General features: G+C 43.4%; 1 protein-coding gene across 1 annotated transcript in view; it reads left to right on the forward strand.

The window, feature by feature from the left end:
* The window catches only part of TYMP (thymidine phosphorylase), a 60629-nt gene extending 34730 nt beyond the window's left edge, over window positions 1-25899 (forward strand). Inside the window, exons 6-11 of the mRNA XM_077264321.1 lie at window positions 2937-3066; window positions 3908-4026; window positions 4342-4504; window positions 6021-6233; window positions 25075-25215; window positions 25526-25899. Of these exons, the coding sequence (XP_077120436.1) occupies window positions 2937-3066; window positions 3908-4026; window positions 4342-4504; window positions 6021-6233; window positions 25075-25215; window positions 25526-25695 (936 nt within the window). The 3' untranslated portion in view covers window positions 25696-25899. The remainder of the gene's footprint in view (window positions 1-2936; window positions 3067-3907; window positions 4027-4341; window positions 4505-6020; window positions 6234-25074; window positions 25216-25525) is intronic.
* The last annotated feature ends 1292 nt before the right edge of the window (window positions 25900-27191 follow it).

Raw genomic sequence — 27191 nt, forward strand, 5'->3', positions numbered from 1 at the left:
ACTGCAACCTGGTGTCCTCGTTATTTACTACGACCTACACTGCACCGCAACATTACCATCACATCTATCATTGTGCGCCCCTCAGCAGGGTCACGGACCGGGTGCCCCTCGGCCCTGCGGCAGTGGGGGCGCTACAACAACTTTACCTAAGTTTTTTGCAGTCACGCCAGTCCTCTGCAACCCAATTACTGTATCACTTAAAATCATACTGCCAGAGTTAGGGAGTGGAACAACGATTACATCTCACACTATTGCCGTTATTGACGCACAGGCCAGGCGATAGACAGTTTACCTCACATATTAAATATTTGGTGGGAAACTAACAATAACCATAATAAATAAATAAATACTTTTCTTTTTCAAATTATCATACAGGTAAAATCCAAAATAGTATGTACCCTTATATGAGTTAATTGTATATATCACCACCATTAATCAGCCACATTTCACTACCTTCATTCTATATCTACCAACCCAAACCATATGGGACATGTGGTAGGTGAAGCGGTATAATTACTATCACCCAGGTCTGCACGTCCGCCCCGATGCGCGTTTCGGACTCCTTTCTCAAGGGGCAGTGTGATTTTAAATGATTTAGTGCTTTAATAAAATTATAGTTTTTTGATATACTAAACAATTGCCGTATGATCATCTTTTTGTGGAGTTCTATGTAGTAATTGATGATAGGCCGCAGTAATCCTGTTGATTTCATGGAAATAAATGGTGGATTTATTTATAATATACCATGTTTGACTGTCATATGTGTCTATGGAGCCCAATTACTGTGTATCCTGCAAAGTTATTTTCTCTGACGAAGCCCCATTCAGATTGCTTGGGACCACTTGAAGAATGATTGTCCAGAGAAGAAAAAGTGAAGGCTACTATGAGTCCTGTGTCAAGCCAACAGTAAAGAATCCTGAGATCAATAATGTGAGATTGCTTTTCATCCAAGGCAGTGAGCTCGCTCACAATTTTGTTTAAGAACTTCCATGAGTAAAGGCCCCGTCTCACATAGCGAGATCGCTAGCGAGATCGCTGCTGAGTCACAAGTTTTGTGACGCAACAGCGACCTCAGTAGCGATCTCGCTATGTGTGACACGTACCAGCGATCAGGCCCCTGCTGCGAGATCGCTGGTCGTGTCAGAATGGCCTGGACCTTTTTTTGGTCGTTGAGGTCCCGCTGACATCGCTGAATCGGTGTGTGTGACACCGATCCAGCGATGTCTTCACTGGTAACCAGGGTAAACATCGGGTTACTAAGCGCAGGGCCGCGCTTAGTAACCCGATGTTTACCCTGGTTACCAGCGTAAATGTAAAAAAAACCAAACACTACATACTCACCATCTGTTGCCCGTCAGGTCCCTTGGCGTCTGCTTCCTGCTCTGACTGAGCCGCCGTAAAGTGAGAGCACAGCAGTGACGTCACCGCTGCGCTCTGCTCTCACTGTACGGCGGCTCAGTCAGAGCAGGAAGCAGACGCCAAGGGACCTGACGGGCAACAGATGGTGAGTATGTAGTGTTTGTTTTTTTTGGTAACCAGGGTAAACATCGGGTTACTAAGCGCGGCCCTGCGCTTAGTAACCCGATGTTTACCCTGGTTACCCGGGTGCTGCAGGGGGACTTCGGCATCGTTGAAGACAGTTTCAACGATGCCGAAGTCGTTCCCCTGATCGTTGGTCGCTGGAGAGAGCTGTCTGTGTGACAGCTCCCCAGCGACCACACAGCGACGCTGCAGCGACGCTGCAGCGATCAGCATCGTTGTCTGTATCGCTGCAGCGTCGCTGTGTGAGACGGGGCCTTAAGGAATGGGATCTAAACATTCCCCAGGATCAACTTCTCTCAGTGATCCAGAAGCAATTTGGTGATAAACAATGCTTTTCCAGCATGATGAAGACCATGTCAAAAAGCAAAAGTGATAACTAAGTGGCTCAGTAAATAAAACATTTGCATTTTGGGCCCATGGTGAGAACACTCCCCAGATCTCAATCCCATTGTGATCCTCAAAAAGCGGGTGGACAAACAAAAACACAGAAAGTGTGATAAACTCCAATCAATTCTGAGATAAGAATGGGTTGTCAGTCAGAATGCGGATATCCAGCAGCTTGGGTAAATTGCAGAAGTCTTGAAAAATAAATACTGAGTTTTTGAATAAATTTGTCCTATTTGTCAATAATAGCTTAAAATCTCATGAAATGCTAATAATTGTACTTTAGCAACCATGTAAACATCTGACTAAAAGATCTAAAACCACCAAAGCAGCAAATTTTGTGAAAACCAAAATTTGTGTGAGTCTCAAAACCTTTGGCCATGTCTGTACAGTGCTAATTCGGGCCGTTTGTCTATGCATTGCAAGAATTCTAAGTGGAGCTACTGTACATGTATCAGCTACCTAGCCAAAGTCTCTGCCAGGGGAAATTGATCCAGAGCCATCTTGTTTAATAAAATATGAGTTAGTAATTAATTATATTGATCAAGAAATGATTAGCCTGAATATGTGATCTATAAGGCCAGGATCACACTGCGTTATTGGCGTCCGTTAGACGGACTACGTTACACCGCGGCATAACGCGGTGTAACGCAGTCCGTTAACGCCGCCATAAAGCCCTATGGCGGACACATCACCAGCGCACGCCCACAATGACCCTGGGACGCGGGCTGCAGTGTTTCCGGGTCCGTCACTGCTAGCGCAGATAGAGCATCTGCTAGCTCTTTCTGTGCTAGCAGTATGACAAGTCGGCACTTGCGTTAACAGCAGCCCGTTAATGCATGTGTTGAACGGGCTGCTGTTAACGCAATGTGAACCTAGCCTAAGTGCAGGGGAGTAACTGAGGGGTCACAGAGGTGCCATTCAATATAATGTGAAGACATAATAAGCCCCAATTGGCTATACATTTCCACTATCATTCCTCTATACAAACCTTTGTGTTTTATATGCAGATGATGGAAATCCTACACTCTGTTGGTTGCTGTATTGTTGGACAATCTAAGAACCTTGTACCAGCTGATAAGATCTTTTATGAGATGCGAGATGTGACAGCCACAGTGGACAGTCTGCCACTTATAACAGGTAGTATATCTTATACCTGCCACTCCACATCCATAGGGAACCTATCAATTTAGATTTTAGGATACTGAGCTACCAGCATGTTGTTTGCTATACTGAGGTTTAGCATTCTAGGCAGGCTCCTCTCAAAGATGTCTAATATAATAATATTGGATGCTCAATATATATTACTGGAGAAGAGCCCAGAGAAAAGTCCAATGGCCACTGACGAACCCTCAGTTTGCAGAAGAAGACAAGGCCATTATATCTCATATTGCAGAGTGTGCACGGATCCAATTGAGACCCAAGAATGTGCTAAATAGAAAGTGCATAACGGAGAAGACTATGCTATGACTAAGGGCAGCATTGCCTGAAACGCGTCAGCTTGTTTTTATGATACACTGGTAAAGGATAAGATTTTATTCTATTTTCATCTCCTCCATTCAATATTTGCATGAGCTGGATAAGTGAGTGATTTGGCAAGATTAAAGACAGAATTATCACCCTCTGTTGTAATAATTCCAATGCCAAAATGTTTTTGTTAACTTTGTCCCAACTTTTTTGAGACATGTTGCTGAACATAGAAAATGTGTCAGGAGTTGGAAGTAGAGAAATGTTTTATTTAATTGGAAAAAATTAACTCATTGATAAATTGATGTCGCTAAAATGTCTAAATTTCAATGTCTGATATTCACTCTTTGTTATGTTGTGTATAAACTATTGATATAAAAGATTTCCAAATCATTGCATTCTTGTTTTCTTTATATTTTACCCAGCGCCCCAACTTTTTCGAAATTTAGGTTGGATATATTATCCTAGAATTTAATATTTCACATGTCTTTGGTGTTTACTTGTTTTCATTCAGCTTCTATCATGAGTAAAAAGGTGGCCGAGAGTCTCTCTGCATTAATACTGGATGTAAAGTTTGGTGAGGCAGCTCAAAGTCCAACTATTGAAGAGGCAAAGCATCTAGCAAATAGTCTGGTAAGTATGTGTTTGCTGGTAGGGGCCTGACACTGTCTCAGGTATTTATAATGATTAGTGATGAGCGAGTATACTCATTGCTCGGGTTTTCCCGAGCATGCTCGGGTGGTCTCCGAGTATTTTGGCATGCTCGGAGATTTAGTTTTTGTCGACACAGCTGCATGATTTGCGGCTGCTGGACAGCCTGAATACATGGCCAAAATACTCGGAGACCACCTGAGCGTGCTCGGGAAAACCCAAGCAACGAGTATATTCGCTCATCACTAATAATTATATAAATGATATGATTTTCACGTACACCTTTTCTTATCACAGGTAAATGTTGGTGTCTCTCTGGGAATTCCTACAATTGCTCTTATTACTAACATGGATAATCCCATTGGTTATTGTATAGGAAATAGCCTTGAAGTCATAGAAGCCCTAGAGTGTTTGGAGGGACGAGGGCCTGAAGACCTCAAAGAGCTAGTGCTACAAACAGGTCATATATTGTATTCCACTTCTGCTATATACTTTGTAATACTCATGCATGCATATCATGCATGACGCAAAAAGTAATACATGGGACATGTATGTAATTGTGAAGCATCTTTATTAGAACTTCACATGATGCCATTGAACACTCAGATATTCCTCTTGGTATATTACTAATTTGACAGTTTTTAAAAGGTGAATAGTAATACAAATCTGTCAAACTAATTATACATATATGTACAGTGAGGGTGATCAATGAGTGGAACAGACTGAAAAGAGAGGTGGTGAGTTCTTCAATGGAAGTCTTAAAAAAGAGGCTGGACAGACATCTGACTGAGATGGTTTAGTGAATCCTGCATTGAGTACGGGGTTGGACACGATGACCCTGGTGGTCCCTACCAATTTTAACAGTCTATGATTCTACAGCACAACTCAGACTTTAATGTTAGGGTTAGATAAACTGCTGCATGATGGCTGACGTCGTGCCGGCACACCATGACTGAAAGCTGGCGGCTTACAGGAGAAATATAATTAATTTTCTCCGGAGTGTCGCATTTTCAGTAATGCTATTAACCTGCAAATTAAGGCTAAATTATCAAGATGTATTTATTTAACTCATATATTAGGTTCATAGCATTATCAGACGCTATAAACCTGAAGATTAATGCCTTATCTGTAGGCTAGAGGTACCTTCACACTAAGCGACGCTGCAGCGATATCGACAACGATGCCGATCGCTGCAGCGTCGCTGTTTGGTCGCTGGAGAGCTGTCACACAGACAGCTCTCCAGCGACCAACGATGCCGAAGTCCCCGGGTAACCAGGGTAAACATCAGGTTACTAAGCGCAGGGCCGCGCTTAGTAACCCGATGTTTACCCTGGTTACCAGTGTTAAATGTAAAAAAACAAACACTACATACTTACATTCGCGTCCCCCGGCGTCCACTTCCCTGCACTGTGTGAGCGCCGGCCCTAACAGCAGAGCGGTGACGTCACCGCTGTGCTTTGCTTTCCGGCCGGCACTGACACACTCAGTGCAGGAAGCTCTGAGCAGCCGGGGGACATGACAGACATCAGAGGGTGAGTATGTACTGTTTTTTTTTTTACTTTTACAATGGTAACCAGGGTAAATATCGGGTTACTAGGCGCAGCCCTGCGCTTAGTAACCCGATATTTACCCTGGTTACCATTGTAAAACATCGCTGGCATCGTTGCTTTTGCTGTCAAACACGACGATACACGCCAATCTGACGACCAAATAAAGTTCAGCAACGACCAGCGATATCACAGCAGGATCCAGATCGCTGCTGCGTGTCAAACACAACGATATCGCTATCCAGGACGCTGCAACATCACGGATCGCTATCGTTATCGTTGTAAAGTCGCTTAGTGTGAAGGTACCTTAGGAACGTTATCTTATCTTACAGGTTCCCTTTAAGTACTTGTTTCAATTAATATGAATTTTCCATGTAGTAAGGTTCTAAGAATGCATTATTATGTTGTGCCATCTTTCCTTATCTACAGGTGGTCATCTCCTTTGGCTCTGTGGAAAGGCTAATTCAGCAACACACGGGGCAGAAAAAATTGCCAGCGTCTTAAGCGATGGATCTGCGCTCCAATGTTTTCGAAAGATGCTGGAAGCACAGGGTGTCAAACCTGACATAGCAAGGACTCTGAGCTCCAGCAGCAAACTGGGAAAAGCAGCTCATAAAGAAGAACTTACAGCTCCCAAAACAGGTCAGAATATTGTTAGGCTTATAGTAACTCCTCAGTACCAAGAAATATGTAGCATTATTCATATAGTGAGTATCAAACCAGGATGTGGATATACAGTATGTATGAAAGACCTGCATATTACTATGAAATAAAAATGTAAAATCAGCAACGGTTTCGAATCATGGGCCCATTAGTTATTACCCAGTGACCCTTACTAGCACTATACTGTCATGCGGGCCTACATTATTATTATTATTTATATAGCACCATTGATTCCATTGTGCTGTACATTAGAAGCGGTTTACATACAAATTACAGTAAACAGACTAGCAATGACAGACTGATACAAAGGGGCGAGGACCCTGCCCTTTCGGGCTTACATTCTACAGGATGGTGGGGAAGGAGACAGTAGGTTAGGGGGTTGCGGCAGCTCCGATGTTGGTGAGGCGGTAGCTCCAGTAGTGGTGAGGAGGCAGCGGGGTCATTGCAGGCTGTAGGCTTTCTTGAAGAGGTGGGTTTACAGGTTCCGTCTGAAGTATCCGAAAGTGTTTGATAGTCAGACGTGTTGGGGCACAGAATTCCAGAAGATGGGGGATATTCAGGAGAAGTCTTGGATGTGATTAGGTGAGGAGCGAATAAGTGTGGAGGAGAGAAAGAGGTCTTGGGAGGACCGGAGATTACATGAGGGAAGATATTGGGAGATTAGCTCAGAGATATATGGAGAAGACAGGTTGTGGATGTGTTATGACCCCAGTGGACAGGGTCTCAGAGGAACGTGTAAGTCTGCGAGATTCAAAAATCCAGCTCATAGGGCTGTGGTAACTGGGTTGACCAAATAGCTACTCCTAACGCCAACACTAGAAGTAGCCAGGGATCATGCCTACGGTGATCGCTAGATGACTCGCGCCAGCCGGAGAATCTAACTACCCCTAGGAGAAGAAAACAAAGACCTCTCTTGCCTCCAGAGAAAGGGACCCCAAAGCAAGATACAAGCCCCCCACAAATAATAACGGTGAGGTAAGAGGAAATGACAAACACAGAAATGAACCAGGTTCAGCAAAGAGAGGCCAGCTTACTAATAGCAGAATATAGCAAGATAACTTATCTGGTCAACAAAAACCCTATAAAAATCCACGCTGGAGATTCAAGAACCCCCGAACCGTCTAACGGTCCGGGGGGAGAACACCAGCCCCCTAGAGCTTCCAGCAAAGGTCAGGATACAGATAGGAACAAGCTGGACAAAAATACCAAACAAAACAAAAGCAAAAAGCAAGGAAGCAGACTTAGCTTGAAATACAGGAACCAGGATCATAGGACAAGAGCACAACAGATTAGCTCTGATTTCAACGATGCCAGGCATTGAACTGAAGGTCCAGGGAGCTTATATAGCAACGCCCCTGAACTAACGGCCCAGGTGAGGATATAGGAAAAGACAGAAGCTCCAGAGTCAAATCACTAATGACCACTAGAGGGAGCAAAAAGCAAAATCACAACAGTACCCCCCCCCTTAGTGAGGGGTCACCGAACCCTCACCACGACCACCAGGGCGATCAGGACGAGCGGCGTGAAAGGCACGAACTAAATCGGCCGCATGAACATCAGAGGCGACCACCCAGGAATTATCTTCCTGACCATAGCCCTTCCACTTGACCAGGTACTGAAGCCTCCGCCTGGAGAGACGAGAATCCAAGATCTTCTCCACCACGTACTCCAACTCGCCCTCGACCAACACCGGAGCAGGAGGCTCAGCAGAAGGAACCACAGGCACAACGTACCGCCGCAACAAGGACCTATGAAACACGTTGTGGATAGCAAACGACACAGGAAGATCCAGGCGAAAGGATACAGGATTAAGGATTTCCAATATCTTGTAAGGACCAATAAAACGAGGTTTAAATTTGGGAGAGGAAACCTTCATAGGAACAAAGCGGGAAGAAAGCCACACCAAATCCCCAACACGTAGTCGGGGACCCACACCGCGGCGGCGGTTTGCAAAGCGCTGAGCCCTCTCCTGTGACAACTTCAAGTTGTCCACCACAAGATTCCAGATCCGCTGCAACCTATCCACCACAGAATCCACCCCAGGGCAGTCAGAAGGTTCCACATGACCCGAAGAAAAACGAGGGTGGAAACCAGAGTTGCAGAAAAACGGCGAAACCAAGGTGGCGGAACTAGCCCGATTATTAAGGGCAAACTCAGCCAATGGCAAGAAGGTCACCCAATCGTCCTGATCAGCAGAAACAAAACACCTCAAATAAGCCTCCAAAGTCTGATTAGTTCGCTCCGTCTGTCCATTAGTCTGAGGATGGAAAGCAGACGAAAACGACAAGTCAATGCCCATCCTACTACAAAAGGATCGCCAGAATCTGGAAACGAACTGGGATCCTCTGTCTGACACAATATTCTCAGGGATGCCGTGCAAACGAACCACGTTCTGGAAAAACACAGGAACCAGATCGGAAGAGGAAAGCAGCTTAGGCAAAGGAACCAAATGGACCATCTTGGAGAAGCGATCACATATCACCCAGATAACAGACATGCCTTGAGACACCGGAAGATCAGAAATGAAATCCATGGAGATATGTGTCCAAGGTCTCTTAGGGACAGGCAAGGGCAAGAGCAACCCGCTGGCACGAGAACAGCAAGGCTTAGCTCGAGCACAAGTCCCACAGGACTGTACAAATGACCGCACATCCCTAGACAAGGAAGGCCACCAAAAGGATCTGGCCACCAGATCTCTGGTGCCAAAAATTCCTGGGTGACCTGCCAACACCGAGGAATGAACCTCGGAAATGACTCTGCTGGTCCACTTATCAGGCACAAACAGTCTGTCAGGTGGACAAGAATCAGGCCTATCAGCCTGAAATCTCTGCAACACACGTCGCAGATCTGTAGAAATAGCTGACAAGATAATACCATCCTTAAGAATACCAACAGGTTCAGCGACTCCAGGAGCATCAGGCACAAAGCTCCTGGAAAGAGCATCGGCCTTCACATTTTTTGAACCTGGTAAATACGAGACAACAAAGTCAAAACGGGAGAAAAACAATGACCAGCGGGCCTGTCTAGGATTCAGGCGTTTAGCAGACTCGAGATACATCAGATTTTTGTGATCAGTCAAGACCACCACACGATGCTTAGCACCCTCGAGCCAATGACGCCACTCCTCAAATGCCCATTTCATGGCCAACAACTCCCGATTGCCCACATCATAATTTCGCTCTGCAGGCGAAAACTTCCTAGAGAAAAAGGCGCAAGGTCTCATAACAGAGCAACCAGGGCCTCTCTGCGACAAAACGGCCCCTGCTCCAATCTCTGAAGCATCCACCTCAACCTGAAAGGGAAGCGAGACATCAGGCTGGCACAAAACAGGCGCCGAAGTAAACCGACGTTTCAACTCCTGGAAAGCCTCCACGGCAGCAGGAGCCCAATTAACCACATCGGAGCCCTTCTTGGTCATATCCGTCAAAGGTTTCACAATGCTAGAAAAGTTAGCGATAAAACGACGGTAGAAGTTAGCGAAACCCAAGAACTTCTGAAGACTCTTAACTGACGAGGGCTGAGTCCAATCAAGAATAGCTCGGACCTTGACTGGGTCCATCTCCACAGCAGAAGGGGAAAAAATGAACCCCAAAAAGGGAACCTTCTGTACACCAAAAAGACACTTTGAGCCCTTGACAAACAAAGAATTTTCACGCAAAATTTTAAAGACCATCCTGACCTGCTCCACATGCGAGTCCCAATTATCAGAAAAAACCAGAATATCATCCAGATAAACGATCAAAAATTTATCCAGATAGTTCCGGAAAATGTCATGCATAAAGGACTGAAAAACTGAAGGGGCATTAGAGAGCCCAAAAGGCATCACCAAGTACTCAAAATGACCTTCGGGCGTATTGAATGCGGTTTTCCATTCATCCCCTTGCTTAATGCGCACAAGGTTGTACGCACCACGAAGGTCTATCTTGGTAAACCACTTGGCACCTTTAATCCGGGCAAACAAGTCAGACAACAGCGGCAAAGGATACTGAAATTTGACAGTGATCTTATTTAAAAGCCGATAGTCAATACAAGGCCTCAAAGATCCGTCCTTTTTAGCCACAAAAAAGAATCCCGCACCAAGAGGGGAAGAAGACGGACGGATGTGTCCTTTCTCCAGAGACTCCTTGATATATGAACGCATAGCGGTATGTTCAGGTATCGACAGATTAAACAGTCTTCCCTTAGGAAATTTACTGCCTGGAATCAAATCTATTGCACAGTCACATTCCCTATGAGGAGGCAATGCACTGGACCTGGACTCGCTAAAGACATCCTGATAGTCAGACAAATACTCTGGAACTTCCGAAGGCGTAGAAGAAGCAATAGACACAGGCAGGGAATCCTCATGAATACCACGACAGCCCCAACTAGATACTGACATAGCCTTCCAGTCAAGGACTGGATTATGGGTCTGTAACCATGGCAGCCCCAAAACAACCAAATCATGCATTTTATGTAGAACGAGAAAACGTATCACCTCGCGGTGTTCAGGAGTCATGCACATGGTAACCTGTGTCCAATACTGCGGTTTATTTTCTGCTAATGGCGTAGCATCAATACCCCTAAGAGGGATAGGATTTTCTAATGGTTCAAGAATAAAACCACAGCGCTTAGCAAATGAGAGATCCATAAGACTCAGGGCAGCACCTGAATCTACAAACGCCATGACAGGATAAGATGACAGTGAGCAAATCAAAGTTACAGACAGAATAAACTTAGGATGCAAATTACCAACGGTGACAGGACTAACAACCTTAGATATACGTTTAGAGCATGCTGAGATAACATGTGTAGAATCACCACAGTAGTAGCACAAGCCATTCCGGCGTCTATGAATTTTCCTCTCATTTCTAGTCAGGATTCTATCACATTGCATCAAATCAGGTGTCCGTTCAGACAACAACATGAGGGAATTTGCGGTTTTTCTATCACATTGCATCACATCAGGTGTCTGTTCAGACAACAACATGAGGGAATTTGCGGTTTTGCGCTCCCGCAACCGCCGGTCAATTTGAATAGCCAGGGACATGGTATCATTCAGACCTGTGGGAATGGGAAAACCCACCATAACATTCTTAATGGCCTCAGAAAGGCCATTTCTAAAATTAGCGGCCAGTGCACACTCGTTCCAATGTGTCAGCACGGACCATTTCCGAAATTTTTGGCAATACACCTCAGCCTCGTCCTGGCCCTGAGACATAGCCAGCAAGGCTTTCTCTGCCTGAATCTCAAGATTGGGTTCCTCATAAAGAAAACCGAGCGCCAGAAAAAACGCATCAATATCAGCCAATGCCGGATCTCCTGGCGCCAACGAAAAAGCCCAATCTTGAGGGTCACCCTGTAAGAATGAAATAACAATATTTACTTGTTGAGCAGAGTCTCCAGACGAACAAGGTTTCAGGGACAAAAACAATTTACAATTATTCCTGAAATTCCTAAACTTAAATCGGTCTCCTGAAAACAGTTCAGGAATCGGAATCTTGGGTTCAGACCTAGGATTTCTGGTAACATAATCTTGTATACCCTGCACACGAGCGGCAAGCTGGTCCACACTTGTAATCAAGGTCTGGACATTCATGTCTGCAGCAAGCTTAAGCCACTCTGAGGTAAAGGGGAAAAGAAAAAAAAAAAAAAAAAATGAGAGAGGGAAAAAAAAAACCTCAAAATTTTCTTTCTTATAATCCCACTTCTGCAATGCATTAAACATTTAATACTGGCCTGGCATACTGTTATGACCCCAGTGGACAGGGTCTCAGAGGAACGTGTAAGTCTGCGAGATTCAAAAATCCAGCTCATAGGGCTGTGGTAACTGGGTTGACCAAATAGCTACTCCTAACGCCAACACTAGAAGTAGCCGGGGATCATGCCTACGGTGATCGCTAGATGACTCGCGCCAGCCGGAGAATCTAACTACCCCTAGGAGAAGAAAACAAAGACCTCTCTTGCCTCCAGAGAAAGGGACCCCAAAGCAAGATACAAGCCCCCCACAAATAATAACGGTGAGGTAAGAGGAAATGACAAACACAGAAATGAACCAGGTTCAGCAAAGAGAGGCCAGCTTACTAATAGCAGAATATAGCAAGATAACTTATCTGGTCAACAAAAACCCTATAAAAATCCACGCTGGAGATTCAAGAACCCCCGAACCGTCTAACGGTCCGGGGGGAGAACACCAGCCCCCTAGAGCTTCCAGCAAAGGTCAGGATACAGATAGGAACAAGCTGGACAAAAATACCAAACAAAACAAAAGCAAAAAGCAAGGAAGCAGACTTAGCTTGAAATACAGGAACCAGGATCATAGGACAAGAGCACAACAGATTAGCTCTGATTTCAACGATGCCAGGCATTGAACTGAAGGTCCAGGGAGCTTATATAGCAACGCCCCTGAACTAACGGCCCAGGTGAGGATATAGGAAAAGACAGAAGCTCCAGAGTCAAATCACTAATGACCACTAGAGGGAGCAAAAAGCAAAATCACAACAGGATGGCTTTGTAGGTCATTATTAGTAATTTGAACTGGATACGCTGAGGGAATGGGAGCCAGTGAAGAGATTTGCAGAGGGGAGAAGTGGAGGAGTAACGAGGAGAGAGATGAATTAGTGGGGCAGCAGAGTTAAGGATGGACTGGAGAGGTGCAAGGGTGTCAGCATGGAGGCCACAGACAAGGATGTTGCAGTATTCAAGGCGGGAGATGATGAGGGCATGCACAAGCATTTTAGTAGATTGAGGGTTGAGGAAAGGACGGATTCTGGAGATATTTTTAAGCTGGATGCGACAGGAGGTGGAAAGAGCTTGGATGTGCGGTTTGAGGACAAGGCAGAGTCAAGGGTTACTCTGAGGTAGCGGACTTCTGGTACGGGGGAAAGTGTGATGTCACTAATAAAACTGAACAAAATATTAAGGCCCTGAATTGAGTGTTGCATGCCTCTTAATGAATTTGCTACTCCATCCATGGGCTGGTAGCGTACATTTCTGGGGCAATTTACTTATAATGAATTTGTCAAAACAGGCTTGGCCAACTCCTCCCTTATAGCTCTGCCTACTTATCAAAGAGCAGGCAGAAAATTGACAAAAGTAGTTACATTTTTGTAAAAATTTCAAACAGTTTGTCAGAATTCTGTCATAAACTGCTTGATGAATCAGGCCCTAAATATTTCCACAGATCCATTTTCATTACATACAGTGCCTTGCGAAAGTATTCAGCTCCCAGGAACTTTTCAACCTTTTCCCACATATCATGCTTCAAACATAAAGATACCAAATGTAAATTTTTGGTGAAAAATCAACAACAAGTGGAACACAATTGTGAAGTTGAACGAAATTTATTGGTTATTTTAAATTTTTGATGAAATTCAAAAACTGAAAAGTGGGGCGTGCAATATTATTCGTTCCCTCTAACTTAATACTTTGTTGCGCCACCTTTTGCTGTGAATACAGCTGCAAGTCGCTTGGGTTATGTCTCTATCAGTTTTGTACATTGAGAGACTGAAATTCTTGCCCATTTTTCCTTGGCAAACAGCTCAATCTCAGTGAGGTTTGATGGAGATTGTTTGTGAACAGCAGTTTTCAGCTCTTTCCACAGAGCTCTTTCCACAGATTCTCGATTGGATTGAGGTCTGGACTTGGCCATTCTAACACCTGGATGCGTTTATTTGTGAACCATTGCATTGTAGATTTTGCTTTATGTTTGGGATCATTGTCTTGTTGGAAGACAAATCTCCGTCCCAGTCTCAGGCCTATTGCAGACGCCAACAGGTTTTCTTCAAGAATGATCCTGTATTTGGCTCCTTCCATCTCCTCATCAATTTTAACCATCTTCCCTGTCCCTGCTGAAGAAAAGCAGGCCCAAACCATGATGCTGCCACCAGCATGTTTGACAGTGGGAATGGTGTGTTCAGGGTGATGAGCTGTGTTGCCTTTATGCCAAACATATCGTTTGGCATTGTTGCCAAAAAGTTCGATTCTCCCAGGTGGCTTCTTGCAAACTATAAACAACACTTTTTATGGATATCTTTGGGAAATGGCTTTCTTCTTGCCACACTTCCATAAAGGCCAGATTTGTGCAGTGTATGACTGATTGTTGTCCTATGGCTGTCACATTTCACAGGAAAACATACTTTAAAAGCTGCCAGGCACCGAGTCATGCTGGACCAGGCGAGTTCTTAATGGCTTCTCCGTACCCTGTAGCAGTGACTGACAGGTCTCTCCATGTGTATGTGAAAGGTTGCATAAAAGCTTTGATGAATTGGCACCTTTGAGTTTTAATTCCTCACCATTTATAAGAACTCTGCCTGCAATCAGTAAATTATGTATATATATTAATATTAATATACTAGCTGTACTACCCGGCTTCGCCCGGGGTAATAACTGCTGTTAGCAAAATAGAATGTGTTACCAAAAATTTATTCTGCACAAAAAAAACACAAAACAAAGATAGAAATGTAATTATTAAAAGGCAAAAACTAAGCTAATAGAAGCATTTTACAACATATATTTCAACACCAGAGATATTCCACACAGATTTAACTAAATTGGCCAAGTAATGTGAAGTAATCTTCTACTACTTATTCAAGAGCCTTTTGATAAACGACATTCTTAGTTTTTCCTTCAGGTGCAAAGACAAACAGATTTTTGGCTGTTCCAACTCTTGAACAGGCCACATAAAGTTGACCATGAGAAAAGCATGGAGATTGTAAATCTAAGCTAGCTGAAGAGCCCGGCGTTGCCTGGGCATAGTAAATATCTGTGGTTAGTTATAGCACCTCACTTCTCTTATTTTCCCATCACGCCTCTCATTTTCCCCATCACATCTTTCATTTTCCCCCTCACATCTCTCATTTTCTCCCTCACACCTCTCATTTTCCCCCTCACTCCTCTTATTTTCCCCCTCACTCCTCTCATTCCCCCCTAACTGAGGTCATTTCGACCTCACATCTGTCATTTTCCGATCACTCCACTATTTTCCCTCACTCCTCTCATTTTGCACTCACACCTTTTCATTTTCACCTCACACCTCTCATTTTCACCTCAGTATATACATGTTTGTCATCTCCCTTATATATAGTATACACCTGTATGTCATCTCCTGTACATAGTATATACCTGTATGTCATCTCCCCTGTATATAGTATATACCTGCTATGTGTCATCTCCCCTGTATATAGTATATACCTGTATGTCATCTCCTCCTATATATAGTATATACCTGTATGTAATCTCCTCCTGTATATAGTATATACCTGTGTGTCATCTCACCTATATATAGTATACATTTGTGTGTCATCTCCTCCTGTATATAGTATATACCTGTATGTCATCTCCTCCTATACATAGCATATACCTGTATGTCATCTCCTCCTGTATATACTATATACCTGTAGGTAATCTGCTCCTGTATATAGTATATACCTGTGTGTCATCTCCTTCTGTATATAGTATATACCTGTATGTCATCTCCTGCTGTATGTAGTATGTACCTGTATGTCATCTCCTCCTCTATATAGTATATACCTGTGTGTCATCTCTCCTGTATATAGTATATATCTGTGTGTCATCTCCTCCTGTATTAGACCTCGTTCACACGTTATTTGGTCAGTATTTTTACCTCAGTATTTGTAAGCTAAATTGGCAGCCTGATAAATCCGCAGCCAACAGTAAGCCCACCCCCTGGCAGTATATATTAGCTCACACATACACATAATAGACTGGTCATGTGACTGACAGCTGCCGGATTCCTATATGGTACATTTGTTGCTCTTGTAGTTTGTCAGCTTATTAATCAGATTTTTATTTTTGAAGGATAATACCAGACTTGTGTTTGTTTTAGGGCGAGTTTCGTGTGTCAAGTTGTGTGTGTTGAGTTGCGTGTGGCGACATGCATGTAGCGACTTTTGTGAGATGAGTTTTGTGTGGCGACATGCGTGTAGCAACTTTTTGTGTGTCGAGTTGCATGTGACAGGTTAGTGTAGCAAGTTGTGTGCAGCAAGTTTTGCGAATGGCGAGTTTTGCGCGTGGCGAGTTTTATGTGTGGTGCCTTTTGAGTATGTGCAAGTTTTGCATGTGTTGCAACTTTTGTGCATGTGGCAATTTTTCCGCGTGTGCAAGTTTTGTGTGTGGCGAGTTTTCCATGAGGTGAGTTTTGCACGTGTGGCGAGTTTTGCATGTGGAGAGTTTTGCGCGTGGCGAGTTTTGAGCGGCGACTTTTGTGTTTCAACTTTTATGTGGCGAGGTTGGTGTATGTGTGGTGAAATGTGCGCTGAGGGTGGTATATGTGTTCGAGCACGTGGTAGTGTGTGGCGCATTTTGTGTGTGTGTTCATATCCCCGTGGTGGTTTGGTGATTATCCCATGTCGGGGCCCCACCTTAGAACTGTACAGTATATACTCCTTGGCGCCATCGCTCTCATTCTTTAAGTCCCCCTTGTTCACATCTGGCAGCTGTTAATTTGCCTCCAACACTTTTCCTTTCATTTTTTCCCCATTATGTAGATAGGGGCAAAATTGTTTGGTGAATTGGAAAGCGCGGGGTTAAAATTTCACCTCACAACAATGCTTTGACGCTCTCAGGGTCCAGACGTGTGACTGTGCAAAATTTTGTGCCTGTAGCTGCGACGCCTCCAACACTTTTCCTTTCTCTTTTTCCCCATTATGTAGATAGGGGCAAAATTGTTTGGTGAATTGGAAAGCGCGGGGTTAAAATTTCACCTCACAATATAGCCTATGACGCTCTCGGGGTCCAGACGTGTGACTGTGCAAAATTTTGTGGCTGTAGCTGCGACGGTTCAGATGCCAATCCCAGACATACATACATACACACATTCAGCTTTATATATTAGATTTACATTTACTTGTTATTTTACTATTTACATTCGGAGGCTTAAAAAGTTATTTCCAAAGGACACAAGTTATCCACCTTATCCCATATCCATCAGATATGGGATTACTTGCTGAGCACTGAGGTCTGATTGCTGGGACCCCCAGCTTTTCTTAGATCAAGGATTTAACCCCTTAATGCCATGGCCATTTTCCGTTTTTGTTTTTTCCTCACCTTCTTCCAAGAGCCATATCATTTTATATTTTCATGAATATGGTCATATGAGCGCTTTTTTGATAGACTAGTTGTTCTTTTGAATGGCACTGCTGATTTTACCATATAGTGCACTGGAAGACAGAAAAAAATCCCAAGTGCCGTGAAATTGCAGAAAAAAGTACAATTCCACAATGTTTTTTTTTTTTTTCATCTACCATGTTCACTATATGGTAAAACTGACCTGGCAATATGATTCCCCAGGTCAATACAATGACACTGATACCAAACATATAGTTTTTCTTTTATTTAAGTGTTGAAGAAAAATTCTGAAGACCCGTAGCGTTTCCATTTTTCAGGTTCTGGGGCTGAGTGATGTCTTATTTTTTGTGTCCTGAGCTGACTTTCTATTGATACTATTTTTGCGTAGGTACGATGTTTTGATTGCCTCTTATTGCAAGGTAATTCTGGTGTTTTGATTTTTTTCTCGTTACTCTGTTTATCTATCAGATTAATTTATTTTGTATTTTGATAGATTGGACATTTCTGAATGCCGCTATACCAAATGTGTTTTTTTTTCAATTGTTTTATTTTCAATGGGACAAAAGGGAGGTGATTTGAACTTTTTTTTAATTATTTTTTTTTCATATTTTTTAAAAAAATGTTTTTCACTTTTTACTGACTTCAATAGTCCCTTTAGGAGACTTGTCGAAGCTGTTATCATCTGATCGCTTGTGCTATACATAGCAGTTCTTCAGCACTGCTATGTATAGCAGAAATCACAATCGCTTATGAACGCCAGCCACTGGAGTATCATAATGATAGGCAAACGGGTATTCTGCACACCTCCGGCTGTCATGACTACCTATGAGCGCCCCGCAATCACATGACAGGGGTGCAGATGAGCGGCTGGAGCATGTTTAATTATTTCATCAGCTGTTATGTGCCTTTAACAGCCGCGGATCAGAGGTCCACCTGCGGCTGTTAGCCAGTTAAATCCTGCTGTCAATCTCTGATAGTGGGAATTAAATGGTTAACAGCTGCGGGTGGAGCTCCAATCCACCGGCGGCTGTTAAAGGCACATGGCAGCTGATTAAATCAACTGTCATGTATGGGAAAAGATGCAGGCTCAGCGCAGAAGGCCGCACCAAAACCTGCATGCCGTGAAGGGGTTAAAACCTTGAGAACAGGGCTACCATAGGGGAAGCCTGCATCCTGAATAGAGCACAGGTGTGCATGGGTAGCCTCCGTTTCATTGTTTGTCTGTGGGAATAGCTAATAGAGACAATAAAAGGAGCAGATACCCTTCATGCATACATCTGCTCCATTCAGGATGAGACTCCAGAGGTCTATCCTCTGGGTTTTAAGGTGCTGGTCTCCGAATTGGTCCTGGTCTCAGTAGTTGGATCTCCAGTGATCAGAACGTTATCTCCTACCCTATGTTTTTTGAGGGAAGAACCCTTTAAATGTTCAAGACCTAGTCCTGGTCATACACTTGAAGGTTTGTTCTATTAAAGGGGCGTCTAATCTTTTTTCCGCCAAGTGCCATTTGGATATTTACATCATCCTTCTGGAGCCATACAAAATTATCAACTGCTACATTTGGTCAAACATTTAATTAACTAACACAATAAGGGGTGAGTTAATTAACCCCTTCACCCCCAAGGGTGGTTTGCACGTTAATGATTGGGCCAATTTTTACAATTCTGACCACTGTCCCTTTATGAGGTTATAACTCTGGAACGCTTCAACGGATCTTGGCGATTCTGACACTGTTTTCTCGTGACATATTGTACTTCATGATAGTGGTAAAATTTCTTCGATATAATTTGCGTTTATTTGTGAAAAAAACGAATATTTGGTGAAAATTTTTAAAATTTCGCAATTTTCCAACTTTGAATTTTTATGCCCTTAAATCACAGACATATGTCATGCAAAATACTTAATAAGTAACATTTCCCATATGTCTACTTTACATCAGCACAATTTTGGAACCAAAATTTTTTTTTGTGATGGAGTTATAAGAGTTAAAAGTTGACCAGCAATTTCTCATTTTTACAACACCATTTTTTTTAAGGGACCACATCTCATTTGAAGTCATTTTGAGGGGTCTATATGATAGAAAATACCCAAGTGTGACACCATTCTAAAAACTGCACCCCTCAAGGTACGCAAAACCACTTTCAAGAAGTTTATTAACCCTTCAGGTGTTTCACAGGAATTTTTGGAATGTTTAAATAAAAATGAACATTTAACTTTTTTTCACAAAAAATTTATTTCAGCTCCAATTTGTTTTATTTTACCAAGGGTAACAGGAGAAAATAGACCCCAAAATTTCTTGTACAATTTGTCCTGAGTACGCTGATACCCCATATGTGGGGGTAAACCACTGTTTGGGCGCATGGCAGAGCTCGGAAGGAAAGGAGCGCCATTTGACTTTTCAATGCAAAATTGACTGGAATTGAGATGGGACGCCATGTTGCATTTGGAGAGCCCCTGATGTGCCTAAACATTGAAACCCCCCACAAGTGACACCATTTTGGAAAGTAGACCCCCTAAGGATCTTATCTAGATGTGTGATGAGCACTTTGACCCAACAAGTGCTTCACAGAAGTTTATAATGCAGAGCCGTAAAAATAAAAATCATATTTTTTCACAAAAATGATCTTTTCGCCCCCAATTTTTTATTTTCCCAAGGGTAAGAGAAGAAATTGGACCCCAAAAATTGTTGTGCAATTTGTCCTGAGTACGCTGATACCCCATATGTGGGTGTAAACTATTGTTTGGGCGCAGGGCAGAGCTCGGAAGGGAAGGAGCGCCATTTGACTTTTCAATGCAAAATTGACTGGAATTGAGATGGGACGCCATGTTGCATTTGGAGAGTCCCTGATGTGCCTAAACATTGAAACCCCCCACAAGTGACACCATTTTGGAAAGTAGACCCCTTAAGGAACTTATCTAGATGTGTGTTGAGCACTTTGACCCAACAAGTGCTTCACAGAAGTTTATAATGCAGAGCCGTAAAAATAAAAAATCATATTTTTTCACAAAAATGATCTTTTTGCCCCCATTTTTTTATTTCCCCAAGGGTAAGAGAAGAAATTAGACCACAAAAGTTGTTGTGCAATTTGTCCTGAGTACGACGATACCCCATATGTGGGGGTAAACCACTGTTTGGGCGCATAGCAGAGCTCGGAAGGGAAGGAGCGCTATTTTACTTTTCAATGCAAAACTGACTGGAATTAAGATGGGATGCCATGTTGCGTTTGGAGAGCCCCTGATGTACCTAAACATTAAAAACCCCCACAAGTGACACCATTTTGGAAAGTAGACCCCCTAAGGAACTTATCTAGATGTGTTTTGAGGGCTTTGAACCCCCAAGTGTTTCACTACAGTTTATAACGCAGAGCCGTGAAAATAAAAATTCTTTTTTTTTCACAAAAATGTTTTTTTAGCCCCCAGTTTTGTATTTTCACAAGGGTATCAGGATAAATTGGACCCCAAAAGTTGTTGTCCAATTTGTCCTGAGTACGCTGATACCCCATATGTGGGGGGGAACCACTGTTTGGGCGCATAACAGAGCTCGGAAGGGAAGGAGCGCCATTTGGAATGCAGACTTAAATGGATTGGTCTGCAGGCGTCACGTTGCATTTGCAGAGCCCCTGATGTACCCAAACAGTACAAACCCCCCACAAGTGACCCCATATTGGAAACTAGACCCCCCAAGGAACTTATCTAGATGTGTTGTGAGAACTTTGAAACCCCAAGTGTTTCACTACAGTTTACAACGCAGAGCCGTGAAAATAAAAAATCCTTTTTTTCCCACAAAACTTATTTTTTGGCCCCCAGTTTTGTATTTTCCCAAGGGTAGCAGGAGAAATTGGACCCCAAAAGATGATGTCCAATTTGTCCTGAGTACGCTGATACCCCATATGTTGGGGTAAACCCCTGTTTGGGCACACGGGAGAGCTCTGAAGGGAAGGAGCACTGTTTTCCTTTTTCAACGCAGAATTGGCTGGAATTCAGATCGGATGCCATGTCCCGTTTGGAGAGCCCCTGATGTGCCTAAACAGTGGAAACCCCCCAATTATAACTGAAACCCTAATCCAAACACACCCCTTACCCTAATCCCAACAGTAACCCTAACCACTCCTCTAACCCAGACACACCCAACCCTATTCCCAACCGTAAATGTATTCCAAACCCTAACCCTATCTTTAGCCCCAACCCTAACTGTAGCCCCAACCCTAGCCCCAACCCTAGCCCTAACCCTAGCCCTAACCCTAGCAATAACCCTAGCCCTATCACTAGCCCTAACACTAGCCGTAACACTAGCCGTAACCCTAGCCCTAACCCTAGCCCTAACCCTAGCCCCAACCCTAGCCCTAACACTAGCCCTAACCCTAGCCCCAACCCTAGCCCTAACCCTAACCCTAGCCCTAACCCTAGCCCCATCCCTAGCCCTAACCCTAACCCTTGCCCTAACCCTAACCCTAGCCCTAACTCTAGTCCTAACGCTAGCCCTAACCCTAACCCTAATGGGAAAAAAATACATTTTTTAATTTTTTTATTTTTCCCTAACTAAGGGGGTGATGAAGGGGGGTTTGACTTACTTTTATAGCAGGTTTTTTAGCTGATTTTTATGATTGGCAGCCGTCACACACTGAAAGACGCTTTTCATTGCAAAAAATATTTTTTGCGTTACCACATTTTGAGAGCTGTAATTTTTCCATATTTGAGTCCACAGAGTCATGTGAGATCTTGTTTTTTGTGGGACGAGTTGACGTTTTTATTGGTAACATTTTCGGACACGTGACATTTTTTGATCGCTTTTTATTCCGATTTTTGTGAGGCAGAGTGATCAAAAACCAGCTATTCATGAATTTCTTTTGGGGGAGGCGTTTATACCGTTCCGCGTTTGGTAAAATTGATAAAATAGTTTTATTCGTCGGGTCAGTACGATTACAGTGATATCTCATTTATATCATTTTTTTTATGTTTTGGCGCTTTTATACGATAAAAACTATTTTATAGAAAAAATAATTATTTTGGTATCGCTTTATTCTCAGGACTATAACTTTTTTATTTTTTTGCTGATGATGCTGTATGGCAGCTCGATTTTTGTGGAACAAGATGACGTTTTCAGCAGTACCATGGTTATTTATATCAGTCTTTTTGATCGCGTGTTATTCCACTTTTTGTTCGGCGGTATGATAACAAAGCGTTGTTTTTTGCCTCGTTTTTTTTTTTTTTTTCTTACGGTGTTTACTGAAGGGGTTAACTAGTGGGGCAGTTTTATAGGTTGGGTCGTTACGGACGCGGCGATACTAAATATGTGTACTTTTATTGTTTTTTTTATTTTATTTAGCTAAAGAAATGTATTTATGGGAATATTTTTTTTTTTTTTCTTTATTTAGGATATTTTTTTTATTTATTTTTTACACACATGTGGGGAATTTTTTTTTAACTTTTTTACTTTGTCCCAGGGGGGGACATTACAGATCATTGATCTGACAGTGTGCACAGCACTCTTTCAGATCGACGATCTGCTGTGCAGGGCTGCAGGCTTACCAACGCCTGCTCTGAGCAGGCACTCGGTAAGCCACCTCCCTCCCCGCAGGACCCGGATGCCGCGGCCATCTTGGATCCGGGACCTGCGGCGAGCAGGGAGGTAGGAGACCCTCGGAGCAACGCGATCACATCGCGTTGCTCCGGGGGTCTCAGGGAAGCCCGCAGGGAGCCCCCTCCCTGCGCGATGCTTCCCTGTACCGCCACTACACCGCGATCATGTTTGATCGCGGTGTGCCGGGGGTTAATGTGCCGGGGGCGGTCCGTGACCGCTCCGGGCACATAGTGCCGGATGTCAGCTGCGATATGCAGCTGACACCCGGCCGCGATCGGCCGCGCTCCCCCCGTGAGCGCGGCCGATTGCGTATGACGTACTATCCCGTCGGTGGTCATACGGGCCCACCCCACCTCGACGGGATAGTACGTCAGATGTCAGAAAGGGGTTAAATGACTGAAAACTGCTTCTCTTTAATGCAGCTGTGATGTTAAATGTTCTGAATGATGATTTGCCTTGTGTTCTGCCTTCCTCCACGTATGATGCTGTGTGGATTCTAGCATATGGCTAAACCTTCATCCATTGCCTCAGTAAACAGACTGTATAGGTTCTTAAGTCTATATTTATTGAGATGGTGAATGATGAACAACAATAGTAGATGATATTGTGAGGTATTCCATATAATGGATGATCAGGTAAAACCTACAAAGGAAATAACAGTGCATGAGTACTTGGCATATTACAGCATATTACAAGATGCAATAACATGAATAACCGAGAGATTAGAGAGCTAACACTGAACACAGGATAAGGCAGATACACAGTTATCATGGCTATCTTATGGCAGGTTCAGGCTGTCAGCATTGTATTACTTTATACAGGCAAACATCTATCTACATACAGAGAAACAGCAATATGAAATAAAGCACAACATGCCTAACTACACACTCTGCTACACAGTGGCTGCATAACTGTTCTAACATAACACACACATGTAACTACATTTGCGCCTCACCGGAATCCGCATATCAAGAGCAATGATCTGCAGGAAGAGAGAGCCAGGAACATGTGTGTAAAGCCCCCATCTCACATAGCGAGATCGCTAGCGAGATCGCTGCTGAGTCACTAGTTTTGTGACGCAACAGCGACCTCAGTAGCGATCTCGCTATGTGTGACACGTACCAGCGACCCGGCCCCTGCTGTGAGATCGCTGGTCGTGTCGGAATGGCCTGGACCTTTTTTTGGTCGTTGTGGTCCCGCTGACATCGCTGAATCGGTGTGTGTGACACCGATCCAGCGATGTCTTCACTGGTAACCAGGGTAAACATCGGGTTACTAAGCGCAGGGCCGCGCTTAGTAACCCGATGTTTACCCTGGTTACCAGCGTAAATGTAAAAAAAAACAAACACTACATACTCACCATCTGATGTCCTTCAGGTCCCTTGCCGTCTGCTTCCTGCTCTGACTGACTGCCGGCCGGAAAGTGAGAGCAGATCACAGCAGTGACGTCACCGCTGCGCTCTGCTCTCATTGTACGGCGGCTCAGTCAGAGCAGGAAGCAGACGGCAAGGGACACCGAAAGGCGAGTATGTACTGTTTGTTTTTTTTGGTAACCAGGGTAAACATCGGGTTACTAAGCGCGGCCCTGCGCTTAGTAACCCGATGTTTACCCTGGTTACCCGGGTGCTGCAGGGGGACTTTGGCATCGTTGAAGACAGTTTCAACGATGCCGAAGTCGTTCCCCTGATCGTTGGTCGCTGGAGAGAGCTGTCTGTGTGACAGCTCCCCAGCGACCACACAACGACTTACCAACGATCACGGCCAGGTCGTATCGCTGGTCGTGATCGTTGGTAAATCGCTATGTGAGACGGGGCCTTAAGACTCAAGGTCCGGGGGAAAATGGCTACTCTTGCCCGGGAAACCAGGGGGGGTGGTTCTAGTCAGAACACAGACTTAAAGCGTTATGCTCCTGAATACAGAACAGGATAAATGTGTACCTAATGACCTCTAATGGTGACAACTGGTACTACATTGTGAATTAACTTGCTGCACTAATTAATGGGCAGAACACCTTGGGTTGGAGCTCAGGTGACTCTTGATCTATTGTGTCAGTTTCAACACATCAACAGCACAAATTTTATTTCCTTTCAATGTCTCTTTTGGAGCACAATAGAAATTATTTGTATTTCAAACCAATTTAATAAAATATGACAAACTTTATAATATATCTAGGTACAGTGGAGTTAATCCGAGCCAGACCTATTGCCGAAATCCTGAATGCACTTGGAGCTGGGAGAAAGAAAGCTACAGATGTAATTAACCATAGTGTTGGAGCAGAACTGCTGGTGAGAGTGGGGCAGCGTGTAGAGAAAGGTAAAGCATACTTACAAGGCAAGTAAAAAACAATTCTTTAGATTTTCTAAGTGCTTAGTTTGTTATGAAGATGAATATGAGTACACGATTGCAGTAAGACATGGGTCAGTGACACTGTTAATAAACCATTTTCTGGCGCTCACCTTCCTGACTGCCAGGCGGGCCCTGGTAATCAGAGAACATCTGAAGAACTGCTACTGTATATTTTCGATATATCTTACATTTTTGTAATATTGTAATGATGCACATCTCCATTATATGATAAGATGAAAGAAATACTCACAAACTCTAACATTCTCCCTCCTCACAGGAGCTCCCTGGATACGGATCCATTATGAGAAACCACTTCTTCAAGAAAGACAACGACAGGCCCTTCAGAATGCTCTTTGTATTTCAGATCAACCAGCATTTATCCCCGCATCTCTTATTAGGGATGTTATTCATGATTCTAGTGTACGCAGGGAGGGGGAGTTTAGCTGAGTGACATCTCACCATTTCATTTTATTTATACAGTTTCATAATAAATGTCAAGACTAGTGTTGAGCGATACCTTCCTATACTTGAAAGTATCGGTATCGGATAGTATCGGCCGATACCCGAAAAATATCGGATATCGCCGATATCGATACCCGATACCAATACAAGTCAATGGGACACAAGTATCGGAAGCTATCCTGGATGGTTCCCAGGGTCTGAAGGAGAGGAAACTCGCCTTCAGGCCCTGGGATCCATATTCATGTAAAAAATAAAGAATTAAAATAAAAAATATGGATATACTCACCCGTCCGGCGGCCCCTGGACCTTACCGATTGTAACCGGCAGCCTCCGTTCCTAAGAATGAGGAGTTTAGGACCTTCGATGACGTCGCGGCTTGTGATTGGTCGCGTGACCACTCATGTGACCGCTCACGCGACCAATCACAAGCCGCGACGTCATCGCAGGTCCTAAACTCCTCATTCTTAGGAACGGAGGCTGCCGCTTACAACCGGTAAGGTCCAGGGGCCACCGGACGGGTGAGTATATCCATATTTTTTATTTTAATTCTTTATTTTTTACATCAATATGGATCCCAGGGCCTGAAGGAGAGTCTCCTCTCCTCCAGACCCTGGGAACCATACACTGGGAACTTCCGATTCCGATTTCCAATACCACAAAAATATCGGAACTCGGTATCGGAATTCCGATACCGCAAGTATCGGCCGATACCCGATACTTGCGGTATCGGAATGCTCAACACTAGTCAAGACATGAAATAGATTAGTAAAGTGAAACTCCAGTCATCTTTTCATATTTAGCAGAATGTGGCCACCAGATTCATGATACCAGACTGTTATTGCAATTCTTCAAGGTGCTCTGTACGGAAAAATTTCTTAAGTGTTGTTTGTATATTACATGTGGTATTATAGTGGCTGTCAACTTGGAAAAATATTAATTCCTATGCTTTATATTCTTCATACAGTGGATGTAATACGTCTTCACACCCCTTATAAAATTCCAACTTTTTGTCATGTAAAAATCATACCAAGAAGAATAATTTCAGAACTTTTTCCACTTTTAAAGTCACCAATAATCTGTACAAATTAGATGAAAAACAAACTGAAATTGTTTTGGGTGGAAAAATAAAAATAAAGAACTAAAGTAAAATAGTTTTATCTTTGTATTCACACCCTTAAACTAATATTTTGTTGAAGTGTGTTTTAAAATTATGACAACATTCAGTCTTTTTGGGTAGGAGTCTATTTGCATAGCATATCTAGTAATGTCAACCTTTGCCCACACTACTTTTCAATAGCGCAATCTTCTTACTTTTCAATTGGATTCAGTTCTGAGCTCTAGCTGGGCCATTCTAAGACTTTGATCTTCTTCTGGCGAAAACATTTATTTTATGATTTGGTGTTATGCTTTGGGTAGCTGTTAACTAAAAAGACTAAAAGGAATGTCACTTTTTAGCAGGAGTCCTTAAGGTTTTGATGCAA

Source organism: Ranitomeya variabilis, chromosome 5 (genome assembly GCF_051348905.1).
Source record: "Ranitomeya variabilis isolate aRanVar5 chromosome 5, aRanVar5.hap1, whole genome shotgun sequence".
NCBI classification, from domain to species: domain Eukaryota; kingdom Metazoa; phylum Chordata; class Amphibia; order Anura; family Dendrobatidae; genus Ranitomeya; species Ranitomeya variabilis.